The sequence below is a fragment of the Mercenaria mercenaria genome, chromosome 16 (genome assembly GCF_021730395.1).
Source record: "Mercenaria mercenaria strain notata chromosome 16, MADL_Memer_1, whole genome shotgun sequence".
In the NCBI taxonomy this organism is placed as follows: domain Eukaryota; kingdom Metazoa; phylum Mollusca; class Bivalvia; order Venerida; family Veneridae; genus Mercenaria; species Mercenaria mercenaria.
In genome coordinates this window covers 48,024,782-48,043,213 of record NC_069376.1, presented here as the reverse complement: position 1 = coordinate 48,043,213, position 18,432 = coordinate 48,024,782, and the positions used below count along the sequence as shown (strand labels likewise).

The following is an 18,432-nucleotide window of genomic DNA, read 5'->3' as shown; positions in this document are numbered from 1 at the left end:
TCTTTGATATTTGGTATGTAGCATCATCTAGTGGTCCTCTACCAAGATTGTTCAAATTATCACCCTAGGGTCAAATATGGCCCCGCCCTGGGGGTCGCAAGTTTTACATAGACCTTTATAGGAAAAAAAGTTTAAAAATCTTCTTGTCTGAAACCACAACTCTTAGACCTTTGATATTTGGTTTGTAGCATTGTCTTATGGTCCTCAACCAAAATTGTTTAAATTGTACCCTGGGGTGAAAAGAGGCCCTGCCCTGGGGGTCCCAAGTTTTATATAGACTTATATAGGAAAAAGCTTTAAAAATCTTGTCAGAAACCATACAACCTAGGCTTTTGATATTTGGTATGATGCATTGTCTAGTAGTCCTCTACCAAAATTGTTCAAATTATGCCCCTTGGGTTAAAAGAGGCCCCGCCCTGGGGTAACTAAGTTATTATATGAGTTATATAGGAAAAATGCTTAAAAAATTATCTGATCCTACTTCCAAGACTATTTGATTATAATTGTACCCCCCGACAACAAGGTTGTAAGGGGGGGTATACTGGTTTCAGGTTGTCTGTCTGTCTGTCTGTCTGTCTGTCCGTCTGTCCGTAGACGCAATCTTGTGCGCACCATCTGTCCTTATCCCCTTGACAGAATTTAATGAAACTTCACACGAGTGATCAGTACCAACAGTAGTTGTGCATGGGACATGTTAGGTTCTTTTAGAAAAAAAAATTGCAGAGTTATGGGACTTTGTTTTTTTGTTACTATACTATATACATAGACACAATCTTGTGCGCACCATCTCTCCTCATCCCCTTGACACAATTTAATGAAACTTCACACAAGTGATCAGTAACAACAGTAGTTGTGCATGGGGCATGTTAGGTTCTTTCAGAAAAAAAATTTGCAGAGTTATGGGACTTTGTTTTTTTGTTACTATACTATATACATAGACACAATCTTGTGCGCACCATCTCTCCTCATCCCTTTGACACAATTTAATGAAACTTCACACAAGTGATCAGTAACAACAGTAGTTGTGCATGGGGCATGTTAGGTTCTTTCAGCGACAAAAATTGCAGAGTTATGGGACTTTGTTTCTTGTTAACATACTATGTACATACAGTCTGCATATGCAATCTTGTGCGTGCCTAATCTACCAAACCCTTGCACACAATTTAATGAAACTTCACACAAGTGATCAGTACCAACCCTAGTTGTGCATGGTGCATGTTACATTCTTTTAGATAAATATTCTGCATAGTTATGGGACTTTGTTTTTTGTTACTATACTGTATACATACAGTCTATATACATACAGTTTGCGTCAGATTGTGTGCGTCAGATTGCAATGTACTGTGTCAGTGCATGCGGGGGGTACATTCATCACCTTTAGTGATAGCTCTAGTTACCTGATGACCCCAAGTAATATGATGTCACTTGATCGTGACCTTGACCTACTGACCTACTTTCTTGTTTTTTAAGATACAGCCTTGAAATATTGATGACTTACACAGTTTTGCACACAAATCGTAAAACTGAATTTCATTGACAGTGAATGTGAACTACTGACTTTCTTAATATTTTATCATCAGTTTGACATTTGAAACATGTAGCTCATATTACTCAGGTGAGCGATCCAGGGTCATCATGACCCTCTTGTTTTTCTGTTTCAGGACTGCCTGGTTTTTAGGGTCTCAGCCACAAACAGATGTAGCCCACTTTGTGAAGGGATTGCAGTCCTCATTCAGTGTAGATGGTATAATGGAAGATGGTGGTCTATTTTCAACTTTCACTAAGAATGAGCTTCTACACCTTATGACAGCAGCAGACAGAACTCTGCGAGAACAAGGTATATACATACAGTATTATGATGCACAATACGAAGCATACACATAACTGAATTATTGGCACCTGTGTTACACATCTATAAAGTTGCTTTCAGAAGTATTAGAATTGCAATGCAGTCTCATATTGAAAGAAGGGATTTTTTCAATCATACATCTAACAACAAGTACTGTAAAATAAAAACAAAATGTTTGTTAAAACATAATGCTATGTCGTATAATATTTATATGATCATTCTGATATGATAACAACTACCAACTGCATATTTAAAAACAAAAAAGCTGTATAATGCAAAGATGGAAGAATGATGAAGTACACATTAGCAAAATGTTGGTTTGAAAACTGTTATCACTATTGGTGAATATGAAAGTGATCTGTCTTGAAAAGGTTGCAGGTCTGCAAGAAAGCTTTGTTTCAACAACGTTATTGGAATTGAAGTCAAAAAAGAAAATATGGTCACAAAACTGTCCCAAAATCATATTATCTACCATGCATGAACTCTACAACTGTAAATAATGATTGAACTGGGAAGAGACAATGAAAAAATATGATAATATAACTATTCAGATGATGCATTGTTCAAGAAGACGCTTGTTCAGTACGTTGGAAGACAGCGTAACAGTGACATAACTCTGCTAAACCCCAATCAAATGTTCTCCGGGGCCAGTGTTGAGGTGAGCTATTTCAAATATTTGCATTGTTAGAAATTATAAAGAAATGATGCATCACATCAACATATCAAAGACTGCTACCCAATTTGATCTACTTCACATAGAAGACTTTCAGAATTTATGATATTAGATGGGTTTTGCACTTTCTCACACACTGTATCTATTAGACTATTAGAATAACTCGCAAGACTTCCACCTACGCAAGTTATTTCAAGGGACATAATACCACCAGTATTTAACCCTGTTACAACTCTTTTTACACATTGATGTCATGTCGATCTACTATATTATGTGCCATAGTGTTCCCGTATTTATCTACTTGTTAACATAAAATACATATTAGTCAACAGAATCGAAATGATATGACAGAATGATACATACATCTATATTTTTAACATTTCTCCACTCTACAAAAATGCTGTGTATATACTCGGTCTACACTTACAACCTTCTCATATTGTTTTGATATGTTAAAACATGGCTTTGCTATAGGTTATGCTCTATATTATTTCAATAAATATTTAAGGAATGTGATACATGTCAAGCAATTCAGAAGACTACAGTGTTGCTTTATTTTATCCGGTTTTGCATGACATGTAATGTGTGATGAAATATAACAAAGGTTTAAACAAAAAATTAAGAAACACCTGTGTAAAAGTTTCCAATTGCTATTTCTTTTAGGTCAATTCAGAAGAGACACCATACATCTGGATCGAATCATGGCCAGGTTGTCCGCCTGCTCATTTGTACAGGACAATAGAGATGCCATTTTCAGTAAGCATTAGATAATCTTCTTATACATATTTGATATTCAATATTAAAATAATGATGTTGAGGTGGCTGTCCTGAAGATAAAATTAATTTGTCATAATTTGTCATAAAATTACTGGTCTAGGATGCCACCAAATATACAAACAAATGACAAATGAGATACTGTATCAACCAGTTCCTTCTTGGCACAGAAAGAACAGTTTTGTTTCCATGTACCACTGCAGCAGACAAGAAAAAACATTTGTCTGCAATGAGGAATTAACTATGACTAGGATGCACTAGTAAAGTTTCACAATGTATTTCTTGTTTCAGTTAGCTGCAATAGGGGAGTGGTTGGTTTTAGCTAGGACTGTGCAAGGTCATAACTTTCCAGCGACCTTAATGACGCTTGCATCGACGATGGCAATGTGTTCGTATCGCAAGTTACTTGGAGAAGTTGGACACTTCAACCTGCCACTTCTTTACGGGGAGCCAGTGTGTTGGAAGACTCTGACCGCTCAGTGCATGGCTAATGTAACAGGGTCTGATTCTGTCTACTCGAGGTATGTAATAGTCTGAAAGTTAAAGCTGAGTTTTCTTACTGCTTCAGTATATGTGAGCAACAATTTATGAAATTAATTAAAAGAAGTGGAGATACCACTTTTTTTTTTTTCGAACAAGGTTTCAGATAAGGCCTGCATTTTCCGCAAAACAAAAATGTGTTAAATATTGCAAGTTTTTCAATACTGCTCTCTGAAATACTAAACTTTACAAAGCAAAGAACACCTGATACAAACAAGCACCTAAGAACAATGGAAGACAGATTTACAAAATGGTAACTGGCTTAATTACTTAAATGAATGGCTACAAGGTGAATGTATTTAGACTGACATGCAAACACTAATTTCAGATGTACTCTGGCTGCAATAACTGAGCTGTGCAGCATGTCTACGATACCAGTTGTATGGGATGACCCCACTGAGGCAGCTGATGTGAGCCAGCTGGCAATCGACTTGGGAAACGGCGCCATTAGGGGAACCAAGGATCGCAATCTACAGCCCCAGACAGGTTGTTTAGTGACAGCCAACTTTGATTTGGGAGGAACAAAGAAGTAAGTTTATGTACATTTCTCAAAAAGAATTGAATATAGGCAATTAAACTATGAACGGATCAATATTCCTTACTGTTTAAAAAACCTGGGTGCTTTTCAAGTAGGTAAATCAAAAAAAGGATGCTTTCTGTAAGTTTTTGACAATATGTCTGACATGGTAACTGAGGTTCTTAATCAATTAACAATGATGTACAACAGTCAAAACTATTGCACATCCTACATGTATGACTAGGATAATGCATTTTTTACTAAAAATTACAAGGTTCCAAACAGTAAGTATCCTTATAAGGTTCAGAGGAATTATGGTTTGTAGTGTACTTACTCATCTAATAATGGAAAAAAAGTTTCAAGCTTGATGAAGTACTCTAGCAAAGTACTCAACTAATGAAAACACTGGTTCTTTAAAAAGCAAGTAGCTAGACCAATTACTGAAATTAAACTGTCCTATATAGACCTATAATAATGATGATATAATACTGTGACACACAGTTAATTGTCATTTCAGATACTACACCCGTCTCAATTTTATCCTCTTCAAGAAGGCAGAGGTCAGTGATGTGGCCCGTATGATGCAGCTGGAGGATGGCGCCCGCAAGGCTTCAGCTGCACTACCTGGTATGTTAAGTCTTACAGACGGTGTTACAGCAGTTGATATATGGAAGATGACCCTCCAGATTATGACTTGTTGCAAGGGTTTAGAAGTTAGGCTGGTTGAGGGTATGGCTGTGCCCTTAACTGTAATGACAAAGGTAAATATCTGTTCTAATGTAACAAATATTATAACTAAAGCATTCATTAAAAACCAGGTAAATGAAATCACCCTTTAATTATGAACTATATAAAACTGTGTCAGAGAGGCAAGATATGTCTCAAACAATGCAATGCAAAAAATCTATGGAATGAAAATGGAAATATTTATTACATGAGGTCTTTCAAAGAGTGGAGAAAAAAGACAGCTGGAATGGCTTATACAGTGCTCGCGCTGCCAATCGACATTATCGCCAAATGGCGATTATTTTATTAAAGTGTCAATTAAAACGCAATTTTTGGCGATAGAAAATGGCGATTAATTTATAGAAATGCTACAAAAAAAATATTGCAAAAAAGTGTCCCTAAACTGTTGGAACATAGGTAGTTTTATCGACAAAAACGTGCGAAGTCAGTAGCAGGAAGCGTATTTGCCCAGAGGCATAATTACCCCCTCTAAACGGTGACACGCTTAATTGATTTGTTTATCGCCAACACGCGTACGACTTCACTAATTGATCCGCATGTGTGCACTATTGATCGTATAGAAGTTTAAAGCAACAGTTATCATCACCTTGCATTTAATCACCATTAATTACCAAACAAACAAATTAATTAAACATAATTCCCTCAGATGTGGAATTCCTGATGTCCGACTCGAGACTTTTCGACGGCGAACAAGTGCGTTTTTGCATTCCGTCTGTGCGCGGACAAGCACAAATTAACTACATTACATTAGCTTACACATATTCTTTTTTTGACCTTTAGAAAGTATCTTACCTTGGCTGGCTCAATAATTTTCTTAAATCCACTTATTTTACTTGTATTTTTCAAAACCAAGACTTTAGAAACATAACATTATCACTGACACTTTCTGTGACTTAAATTACGTAACTTAAATTTACCCAAATTTTTGACACCTGCCATCAGAAACTTGGTTTAACCTGTTTGACAGCTGTTTCTTTTAATGTGTGCTGACACCAGCAGATCAAAGACGACACCAGCAGATCAAAGAAGACTTGTATTCCATGTGATGTCATAGTGATGTCACTGCTATTGACATATTTAATTCAGAACCAGCATCAATACACTCCTGTTATTTAAAGTGACTGTGACTTTGAGTGCATTATAGCACTGGGAGTTAATTTATTTTTTGCTGATATGGAATTAACTTTTTGAAATTGTATTTATATTCAAAGGGTTTTCTTGGTTTGGGCAATCATTGCAAGAGTGAAAAAAAACTTTAATTTGCAGTTTAATCACATTAGATTCACAAGGTTTACCAGGATAAGAAAACAGAATCACTGACATTTTGAGTGGATTTGTTATTTACTTTAAATCAGCTTAAACAAAGGCAGGAAATGATAAAAAAGTAACATTATATTAAGCATATTTAGTTCCTTTTTCAACTTGCATGCCATGGCGTTGAAATATTTCCACATTTTCCCTAAAATCTTGTCACTTCTCCCTACAATCTCTCCCCTTCTCCCTAATGTTAGCTGAGGGAGAAGTGACTTATCCCTAAAATCTTAGCCTAACTTAAGCCTTGACTTTCGTCACAAAAAGTAATGATCATTCTTGACAAGAATTCACAATGGGTCATGTCACATACTAAAATGGTATTTTCAGTTACATCTGAATACTAACAACTGAAGATATGCATAAATGTATGATAATTCAAAGCCTATGATAAACATGAAAAATGATAATTGAAAAATAAAATATGTTTAAGTGTTTCATGAAAAAGAAAATAGTTATAAATACCCTGTTTTATGTTTTTCATTGAAATGCGAAAGCACATGCGAATTACGCGCGCGCCAAGTTTGTCTATTAATTTTTTCCTGAAAAAAAAAGTGGCTATTAATTTATAATGGCCAGGGCTAGCACTGCTTATACTAGCACATAGTACTCTATGGATAAAACCAAATTTTTCAGGTTCTGTTTGGTGTGATTGTGCATCTTTTTTAACAATTTTTCAGTCTTAATTGACTTTGTCTGTTTGTGGCAGTGAGTGAAATGCCTCACTGGAATATCACGCAATAGGCATGACACCCCACTCATTCATATGGTACCGACACCAGGCTCTTAATGCCGAGCAACAAGTAATGAAATAACTTACACAATACCACTAGTACAATGTTTCACGTCTTCAGAATGACAAGGCAGGGGATTGAACCAACAATAGCCCGCTGAAATGGCACTGTATTACTAGGCTACAAAGGTGGTTAGGTTATGCTGTTTTTAGTTTTACTTGGTATTTGATAGTAAGATGTTATTAATCCCCCGCCGTGGCGGAGGGTTATAGGAATGGTCTGCGTCCGTCCTTCCGTCCGTCCTTCCGTCCGTCTTTCAGTCCTTCCGTCCGTAACAAAATCGTGTCCGGTCCATATCTCCTAAACCCCTTGAAGGATTTTCATGAAACTTGGGTCAAATGATCACCTCATCAAGACGATGTGCAGAACCCATGAGTCAGCCTTGTCGGTTCAAGGTCAAGGTCACAACTCAAGGTCAAAGGTTTGAGCCAGCCATTTTGTGTCCGCTCTATATCTCCTAAACCCCTGGAAGGAATTTTATAAAACTTGGGTCAAATGATCACCTCATCAAGACGATATGCAGAACCCACGAGTCAGCCATGCCGGCTCAAGGTCAAGGTCACAACTCAAGGTGAAAGGTTTGAGCCTTCCATTTTGTGTCCGCTCTATATCTCTTAAACCCCTTGAAGGAATTTTATAAAACTTGGGTCAAATGATCACCTCATCAAGACGATGTGCAGAACCCATGAGTCAGTCATGCCGGCTCAAGGTCAAGGTCACAACTTAGGGTCAAAGGTTTGAGCCTTCCATTTTGTGTCCGCTCTATATCTCCTAAACCCCTTGAAGGATTTTCATCAAACTTGGGTCAAACAATCACCTCATCAAGGCAATGTGCAGAACTTATGAGTCAGCCATGTAGGCTCAAGGTCAAGGTCACAACTGAAGGTCAAAGGTTTGAGCCTTCCATTTCGTGTCCGCTCTATATCTCCTAAACCCCTTGAAGGAATTTTATAAAACTTGGGTCAAATGATTACCTCATCAGAATGATATGCAGAAATTATGAGTCAACCATGCCAGCTCAAGGTCAAGGACACAACTAAGGGTCGAAGGTTTGAGCCTTCCATTTGGTGTCCACTCTGTATCTCCTTAACCCCTTGAAGGATTTTCATCAAACTTGGGTCAAATGATCACCTCATCAAGAACTCATGAGTCAGCCATGTCAACTCAAGGTCAAGGTCACAACTGAAGGTCAAAGGTTTCACCTCTGTATCTCCTTAACCCCTTGAAGGATTTTCATGAAACTTTGGTCAAATGATCACTTCATCAAGATGTTGTGCAGAATTCATGAGTCAGCCATGTCAGTTCAAGGTCAAGGTCACAGCTAAAATCAAAGGTTTACCCTTTCACTATCCATAGCATTGGCGGGGGATTTAGCTGTCTTTCAGACTGCCTTGTTTTATTAGATGTTTCTAAAATGATATACATATTAGCCAACTCTTGTTTCAATAACGCTTGTTTCAGATACTTGAAGCACTCAGTCTGCCATGGTCAGATGAACTTTTTACATACCTGCAGACGGAAATCATTCCATCCCATATGCAGCGTCTTGGGCACAGTGTGAACAAAATAGCAGCAAACCATGGAACCTTCAGTCGGCTCGTATCTGACATAGTATCTGACTTGGGCCCAGAGCAGGTATAACCCCTTGGCTATTATAAATAAACTAACTCAGACATTAAAAATACATTTGACAAACACTATTTTGAAAACATATTCAGCATAAACTAGCTAGCTGACTATAATGTTTACTGAACAGAAGTATAAGATTTCACAAGGAAAATACATGCCACATTAATCATTGAATCTAAAACAGTGCATGTTGCCTCAAAAGAAATAAACTGATTGTTTATAGAAACAGATAATTGTCCCTGTCTCTGAATCCAAAATAGTTAGGAAAATCAACTGTAAATATCTTTTCACATAGTATTAATAATATAATGGTTTATTTTCCAGATCCCCGAGTATGTGAAATTGAATGGTTCATGTCTGACACTGAGAACTGTCGAACTGCCAGCCAGATTCAACAGCGCGCTGCTGAGCTACCTGGGGGAAGAACAAAAAATGTCCGCATGGGGGTTATGAAGAAGGTTAAGAAGCGCCGTGTTTTTGATATGGATGTAGAGGCAGCAGTTATAGAAAACATTCTGACAGGTAAATCATCTCCATTTTGTCTATAACATAAGACATTAGGACACTGTTATGCAATAAACTTGTTACAGCAGAATGTTACAGCAGAAAAACTACTCAAGCTTTATCACAATTAAAGTGATGGAAATATTTCACATTACATGTTATTAAACCACCTATAACACACATCATTGGTAGCTAGACACATTGACTTTCAAGTCAATATTTAAACGATGCCAACATGTTGATTAAGCTTTGTTTTGACTTTATTCAGAGCACCAGATGGCACCTGTGGCCATTCCTTTCCAACAGGCACCTGGCAAACGTATTGTAGAGGCACCACGTGCACCCATGACAGTTAATGTAGCACCACCTCGAGAAGACGCAGAAGCTGCACCATTACCTGGCCCAGAAGTAATAACTACACAGCCTTCAGCCGATACAGAGGCACCACCCCAGGAAGACACTGAGTCAACCACAACTTCAAATGTGGAGCCAGCAGGGACACCAGCACGTTCAGTGTGTAAGTATGTTGGATAACTGATAAGTTCTACAAAAGCTTATTTTAACCCAAAGAGGTTGTTTTCAATCCTGCTTATATGCACTTCAGACTATACTTAAAGTAAAACCAGTACAACATCTATATTCCCTTCAATAATAAGTCAGCTGCTACTCTAAATGGGCTAAGTTGTTTTTACATGTTTGGTTGTGTTGTGCTATGATGATGAAACTTATGTAACTCTTTCAATTGCAGTTAAGGTTATGAAGAGAAAGCAAGCTGCAAGCAGCACAGCTGAGACCAATGATGTGGCAGTAAATTTGTAAGTAAACTATGGACAGTTTTGTTGTTTGTTCACCATGTCGATTCAAATGTTGGTAGATTAAATGAAGATCTTCATAAAATCTTTTCAACTTTTATTGCATGTCAGATAATTTGTATCTCCACTAGCCTATCCTATGTCAGAGACATAGAAACGGATATCAGTAGGCGTTATTAGCGGAGACAGCATGTAATGTCAGTACAGCAGAACAATTACATATGTCAACACCATTTGCGAGACCGACTTTTAATGGCTAAAGCCACACAAGATTTAATTATGGTTAACCATGGATGGCCTATAAATCTACATACAGTGAGAAATTGACTAAGAGAACATGAAATTACCTGCCGCAGTCTAGTTCTTATGCTATGTCACCATCACCACCATTTAATTTGGTCCCACAACCATCACAGTCAGCATTTGCAGAACACAGCATTAAGTGATGACTCAAGATTCAACTTGGATGCCAATGAACATGTCTGTGTCTTCAGATGACGATGTGTTAGCAGTCTTGTATACGTTTTGTCTCTCTTTAACTGAAAAAATGATTGAGGAGCAGTTCCCCTCCACTTTCTTTTTAAATCAATTTTAATTTTGTTTTGTATGAAAAAAAATGCCAATTGTGTCTATAGGACAAGGTGATAAATTTTTTAACTGAGAGCAAGGTATGTTTCTGCCCCTATTCACGCATATTGTAGTTTTTAACACGCAGCCAAGCAAATGATGCAAATGTGTTGATTCATTTTGTAACAACAGTACAGTATATTTTCACCAATAGGAGAGATCATGATTGCTTACAAATCCATTGTATTTCTATTTTTAGAACTGATAAGACATTGATCGGGTGAGCAGAAGCTGAACATCTTTTTTTTTATGTAAACTGAGATGTGTTCTAACGACCTAATAATTTTGCTTACATGTGTATTTTTTGCTAAAAACTTTCTGAATTTTGAAATCTATAAATGAGCACAAATAAGCTAGAACTTGATTAATAATTCTGATCCCGTTCATTTCAAAAACATTTGTACTGCCCATCAGCAGATAAACAGAAGTTAATGCGTCACACGTCACTCGGATTTCTTAAGAAATGAAATGATTTTTTCTGTGTTCATGCAAAATGTACAACTGTATAGGATTGACAAATCCATGAATCGTGCCAGGTAAGAGGAAGTTTTGAGGATTGGTATGATTATCAATATAGTATCCTTGTCAGTCAATGCTGATATAATATTATGATAGTGAAAACAAAATACTAAAAGTTTCCAATTAACTGACAACTCCTATACTCATGTAAGCAAAATAATTAAATTTGACCGGTATATTTCCTATCCGGTAACCAGGTAACTGGTCAGCATCCAGTATGCAGGACACAGAAAAAAAGACTAGACCAAACAATATAATGACATGTCTGACGTAATTACTTTCTTGGCATTTTAATTTAGAATTTGATATCTTAATCACCTTTTAAATATCTGCGACTACCAGTATCAATACAGTATCTTTAATGTTCGTGTTGCTGCATTAAGGAAGAAAACCTCTATAAGTCCTGCTCTAGGTTACATACCATTAAAAGAAATAGTTCTCTGTTTTTTGTAAAACAGTTTAAAATTGTCTTATCAAAGCCTATTTTCCGCAAGACATCCATGTGTTTCCTTTAAAAGAAAAAAAAGAACAACAGAAAATGGGGAGTTGAATAGAATGCTGTAAAATGTAAGTCAAATGACGTTAGCTACACTTACCACCTACAATGTATTTCATTTCATATTACATTTCAGTAAGCGGTTCGCAGAATAAAAAAATAGATCTAGAGCTACTTTTGTTTCCTAGTGAACAAGTAGAAAACATGCGAATGTAAGCACGAAAAAGAGTCTTCTTACATGTAAAACACATTCCATGAATAAATCAGTGCATGCCCATTTGCACCCAACCATCTTAATCAATTAAATTTTTACACCTAAATATAGTACTTAGTGCATCACGTGCTAAAAATGTAAAAAGTTTGATGTATGTATAACGGACTTTCCGTTACAAATAATACATTACACACTGCATTCAGATATAAAGTGACAGTTTATGTGTAATTTAATTGTTACTGCACAAAGATCTATATAAAGTGAACATTTTTTTTTTACTTAATAGTAAGAAAATGTGAAGAAACTTTTAAATATATAATATTATGTGATGTTTTTGCTACTAGAGTTATATAGGGATGTAACCTTTTGTTACTTATATTACTAAGAAAATAAAATCAGATGCTCTGTCAAAAATAAATAAATTTCAGTATGTGACTGTGTGTGACTTTTTTGTTACTAGAGTTATATAGGGATGTTACCTTTTGTTACCTATGTTACTAAGAAAATAGAATAAGAGGTTTTGTCAAAAATCAATAAATTCCAGTATGTGACTGTGTGTGACTTTTTTGTTACTAGATTTATATAGGGATGTTACCTTTTGTTACCTATGTTACTAAGAAAATAGAATCGGAGGTTTTGCAAAAATCAATAAATTTCAGTATGTGACTGTGTGTGACTTTTTTGTTACTACAGTTATATAGGGATGTTACCTTTTGTTACCTATGTTACTAAGAAAATAGAATCAGAGGTTTTGCAAAAATCAATAAATTTCAGTATGTGACTGTGTGTGACTTTTTTGTTACTAGAGTTATATAGGGATGTTACCTTTTGTTACCTATGTTACTAAGAGAATAGAACCAGAGGTTTTGTCAAAAATCAATAAATTTCAGTATGTGACTGTGTGTGACTTTTTTGTTACTAGAGTTATATAGGGATGTTACCTTTTGTTACCTATGTTACTAAGAAAATAGAATCAGAGGTTTTGCAAAAATCAATAAATTTCAGTATGTGACTGTGTGTGACTTTTTTGTTACTAGATTTATATAGGGACGTTACCTTTTGTTACCTATGTTACTAAGAAAATAGAATCAGAGGCTTTGTCCAAAAACAATACATAAATTTCAGTATGTGACTGTGTGTGACTTTTTTGTTACTAAAGTTATATAGGGATGTTAGAAAATTATTCCAAAAGTGTCCGATTGTAGGACGCTAGCCAGTACCGTATTTGCAATTACTACATAAAAGTTTTTGTAACGGAAACGCTTGAGGAAATGGAAAGTGACTCATGTTAGCATTTGTTCAGGATTTTAGCTTTCTGCAATTCAATCTAGGAAGATGTTACATCTGGAATGGAGTGTTATTGAATAAAATCATCGAGGATACGGGTTGCCTATTTGTTCTGTCGCTCGTGATGAAATATGCACGGAGGGGCACCTGGGGTCTTCCTCCACCATTAAAGCTGGAAAGTCGCCATATGACCTAAAATTGTGTCGGTGCGACAATAAACCCAACAAAATAAATAAAATATTTGTTCTGTCAAGCGGCGTTATGACGTGTGTATAAGTCACGTCATTCGTTTGCTTGGTGAGAATGGGTAATTCCGGTATGCAACTGAACTTCGGACAAAATTTTACTTGGCAGCAAATTAAAACTATTCAATAATGTTAAGCAAAACTGTGAGAGAGGTCGGGCATAAAGCTAAACAAGGTTAGCGTTTGTTTTTCAGCTCTTATTTTATAATATTTTTGATTTATTTGTGTATTCTACTGTCCATTCTACTACAGCTGCACATAATAATAGTAAAGAGGGGTGATGCAATATAAATAGGTAGATAGATAACAGTTTGACGTATCAATTTTCAGATTTCTATGCAAGGTAGTCGAAGGTCTTTGATGATGATCATGAGCATTACATTTCATTTCATCGTCAAATCCAGTTGTTCTTTGAAAGTCAACAGGTGTAAGACTCCAAAGTAGTCGCAATCGTTTCATTACAAAAAGCACATTTTTTACAAATTGGTATCCCATCAATTGGACCACATTCTATTAGGGTACACTGAAAAACAAAATGTTTGTGCAATAAATACCACTCCAGTTAACTGTTTTTCCCGTCAATTTGCCATTTTCGGAAGGCAGTGGCTACGATTACAGTACCGTAATCCTAACCTCCGGTTCTAGGATTACGGAAGTTCATATGTTCTGTAAGGGGCATAATTATGTTCTCTGTGACTATTTGATAAACGACATTGTGTCTGAAATCATTAGTCCTCCACCTCTGATTCATGTGGGGAAGTTGGCAGTTACTTGCAGAGAACAGGTTTGTACTGGTACAGAATCCAGGAACACTGGTTAGGTTAACTGCCCGCCATTATATGACTGAAATACTGTTGAAAAACGGCGTTAAACCCAGAACAAACAAAATTTTCCTTATCGAATAGGAGAGATCACCCTGACGTCACATATCAGCACCTGTTTATCTGGTTGTGGGCAAAACAAATAATTTTACATTGTGTATTGGATCAGAATTTTTTCGATCGTTCATTTATGGATTTTAAAAAATCAGAAAGTTTCGAAATGCTTTTGATATTCATGTTTTGTTATTCAAATATCTGTTGAAAATGAATAACTGTTTTAAATGACATAAGATTTAAAAATTAAATAGCGCCGTAGATGCCCTCAACTTTTAGGAAAAACACTGTAAGTTAATCGTTCATAATTAATCTGTTTTATTTCGAAATGATAATTAAAAGTTATCAATAAATGCTTATTTTATATCCTTTCCATTGATCAAAAAATTATTGATATCATTGTGGTTTAAGAAAATATAAGCCATTAGAAAAACATCACTGTTAACCAAAAACATGTACACTCGGCGTCTGCCCATCCAATCTTTTCTTATCAGTTGTATAAATAGAATATACAACGGATTTGTATACAAACACGATCTCCCCTATTAAGTCTTAATTGATAAATAAATCAACATTTTCCATGAACACATTTTAAACTACATGTATTTGGTGATGTTAATGCAGTCTAATTTTTAACTTAGCCTATTCTATTTTAATCAAGGATTTTCCAAAAACGGCACTGTGGCAGAGAAACTTCCCAAAATAGCATTTCCCAAAATCACACCAACAAATGGTTTAATTTTGTTTACATTTTAGTTTTACAGGGGGGAAGCGGTTGTCGGGTATAGACTTTTTGTCTTACTATAGCACAAAGTACTGCATGTTGTGCATTACCAGTCTAATATGTTATGTTCCGTGTCCCGGATTTTAGATTTTAGTCTGAGCTTCTGGGGAGGTAAATTCAATTCATCTTTCTCTGTTTACTTCCGGTTGATTATTCTCCCAACAAAATGTCATATGACGGGAAATATTATTACTGCAAATCAATCAAATGCATGGCGGTATCAAAAGAAATCAGAGGTTATGGTTCGACTGTGGGGTAAATAAGCGTTCGAGGGTACCAGTAATAATAACACCGAAGACACGGCCTGTGATTAGATTTGTGAAACTTGAAGTCTGAAAAATAAAGTGCTGTAGTCTAGTCTATACAGTAACAGTAAAAATTAAATTTGAGTTTAAAATATTTATTACTGTTTAAATTTTTACACTAACACCATCTTTCCATAAATAGCATTTTTTTCCCAATCTGGAGGGTTATCGCGCAGAAATTTCCCAATTTTAAAGGCCTAGGCCTCTTCCCAATTTGCTGGTGAAAAGCCCTGGGGAATAATGCAATTTTCAGCATAAAATCGTTATATGTGGGTTTAGTATCAAAATTCTTTCGACAAAAACATTTGAATAATATTACAATTATATGTAGACATTACTTTTTTGCAATATTCTAACACTGATCTCGCATTTTATGTGCTGATCTTAAACAGTTGATTTTGAAAGAGGACAATTCCATAACTAACAGATCACCATCAGTATATAAAAGACCTTATTTAGTTATGGTATCCAGAATTATATGCAAGGCAGACTCAGATCAAATTGGTTGTAAAGTTTGAATGTAATAAAAAATGATTTTTGAGCCTCATTTTTAGCTCACCAGAGCACAAAATGCTCAAAGGTGAGCTTTTGTGATTGCCCTGTGTCCGTCGTCGTTGTCAACAATTTGACTGTTAACACTTTAGAGGTCACAATTTTGAGCCAATCTCAATGAAACTTGGTCAGAATGTTACCCTCAATAAAAATTTTGACGAGTTTGAGATTGGGTCATCTTGGGTCAAAAACTAGGTCACCAGGTCAAATCAAAGGAAAAGCTTGTAAACACTCTAGAGATCACTATTTTTGCCCAATCTTAATGAAACTTGGTCAGAATATTAACCTCAATAACATTTTGGACAAGTTCGACATTGGGTCATATGGGGTTAAAAACTAGGTCACCAGGTCAAATCGAAGGAAAAGCTTGTTAACTCACCAGGTCAAATCAAAGGAAAAGCTAGTTTACACTGTAGAGGCCACATTTATGACCATATCTTAATAAAACTTTGTCAGAATATTAATCTTGATGATCTATAGGTCAAGTTCAAATCTGGGTCAGGTGGGTGAAAAACTAGGTCACTGGGTCAGATCAAAGGAAAAGCTTGTTAACACTCTAGAGGCCACATTTATGAATGTATCTTCATGAAACTTGGCCAGCATGTTAATCTTGATGATCTTTAGGTCAAATTCGAACCTGGGTCATGTCACATCAAAAACTGGGTCACCGGGTCAAATCAAAGGAAAAGCTAGTTTACACTTTAGAGGCCACATTTATGACCATATTTTAATGAAACTTGGTCAGAATGTTAATCTTGATGATCTTTAGGTCAATAGGTCAGGTGAGCGATACAGGGCCTTCATGGCCCTCTTGTTTATATTTTCTTTGACTCACTTGATAAATTTAAATTTATATGACAGTAACCTAATATTCTCTATTTATTACATGTTTGACATTGCAGGAGTGTAATACAGCCATTAAATAAAACGATACTACACTAGTGTAATAAAGCTTTGACATCGACGTATATAGCAGAAGAAAGTCGAATTTTTGGTGTTTCCACAAGAAAGGCTAACATGTGATGAAAAGAATTCATCTTACATCTGTGACTATCCACATTGAATTTATTAAACTCGTTGAATAAAATTGATAAAATGCTTGGCTGTGAATTCAACACATGGGTAATAAAGTTCTGCTTATACCGGTGCTAGGGATGGGGGTTGGTGTTTCACATTTTATCATGCATTTGGCATGAATGTCATCCACAGTCAGATGAAGTCTCTTGCGCAAACCACAGGTTCCTATCTCAATATTTGACTTTCATCTAAGAATGTTACAAAAAACAGCTGAAATGCACCGCCCCATCAGTACTCTCAGTGCTTTGATTCCCAAGGGAAACACAGGACTGGTATATCTGTTTCTGGCATGTGTTCAGACAAACGTTTACTGTCCCCGCTAGGTAGGAAAGAAAGTCTGAAGTAGTTGAAAATTATTAAGAATTAAATGCCACTTTTTGGGTGATTATTGATTATACAAGCAGAAATCAAATTTGCCAGTCCATGAATCATGCTTAATTGCTTGTGACTCTTAGATAGTTTGAAGAAGTCCAAAATTTATATGAATCTGTATAAACACACAAAAGTAGCATTCATTCCTATATTTAATATATACATGTAGCTATACTTTTTGAAAAATAAGGGGAGCTATCTATCTCATGTCAGTGTCACACCTTGTGGCTTTGAAACTGTGTCATGATCTCTAATTCTCCATCTGAAGTCATTGGTATGTAACTGTATCAAAGATATTTTTTGCTGCATGATCACAACAATACAATAACACATTGCTATAAAGTGCAAGACTTCTCCAGTCTCACAAAAGCTTGTACAGAATTATTGTCTTGATTTATACAGGATCAGTGTTTGTCTTATCTATTTTCCATCTTTTATCTGAAAATCTCTGGTATTGTTCTGACCATATACAACAATTTTTAGCTCGACTGTTCGAAGAATTTTCTAGCTATTCTACTCACCCTGGTGTCGGCGTTGGCGTCACACCTTGGTTAAAGTTTTGCATGCAAGTACATACAGCTATCATTTAAAGGCATATAGCTTTGAAACTTATTTTTAGCTCACCTGTCACATAGTGACAAGGTGAGCTTTTGTGATCACCCTTCGTCTGTCGTATGTCGTCAGTCTGTCAGTGCGTCAACAATTTCTTGTCTGCACGGTAGTGGTTTCATTTATGATTTTATTTTAACCAAACTTGCACACAATTTGTATCACCATAAGATCATGGTTCCTTTCTTGAACTGGCCAGATGCATTATGGGTTCCAGAGTTATGGCCCCTAAAAGGGCCAAAATTAGCTATTTTGACCTTGTCTGTACAATAGCAGCTTCATTTATGATTTGAATTTAATCAAACTTGCACAAAATTTGT

General features: G+C 36.0%; 1 protein-coding gene across 2 annotated transcripts; it reads left to right on the top strand.

Moving 5' to 3' along the window:
• The first annotated feature begins 3,186 nt into the window (after nucleotides 1–3,186).
• LOC123540976 (uncharacterized) lies at nucleotides 3,187–12,904 on the top strand. 2 transcript variants are annotated; one of them, XM_053526983.1, is made up of 7 exons: nucleotides 3,187–3,278; nucleotides 3,588–3,817; nucleotides 4,165–4,365; nucleotides 4,871–5,114; nucleotides 8,667–8,840; nucleotides 9,159–9,356; nucleotides 9,607–12,904. In XM_053526983.1, exons 1-6 carry the CDS (start codon nucleotides 3,267–3,269, stop codon nucleotides 9,285–9,287), a joined length of 990 nt encoding a protein of 329 aa, XP_053382958.1. In that variant the 5' UTR covers nucleotides 3,187–3,266; the 3' UTR covers nucleotides 9,288–9,356; nucleotides 9,607–12,904. The 2 variants fall into 2 exon arrangements, with proteins under 2 accessions (XP_053382958.1, XP_053382957.1); XM_053526982.1 differs by having other exon boundaries at nucleotides 3,275–3,817.
• The last annotated feature ends 5,528 nt before the right edge of the window (nucleotides 12,905–18,432 follow it).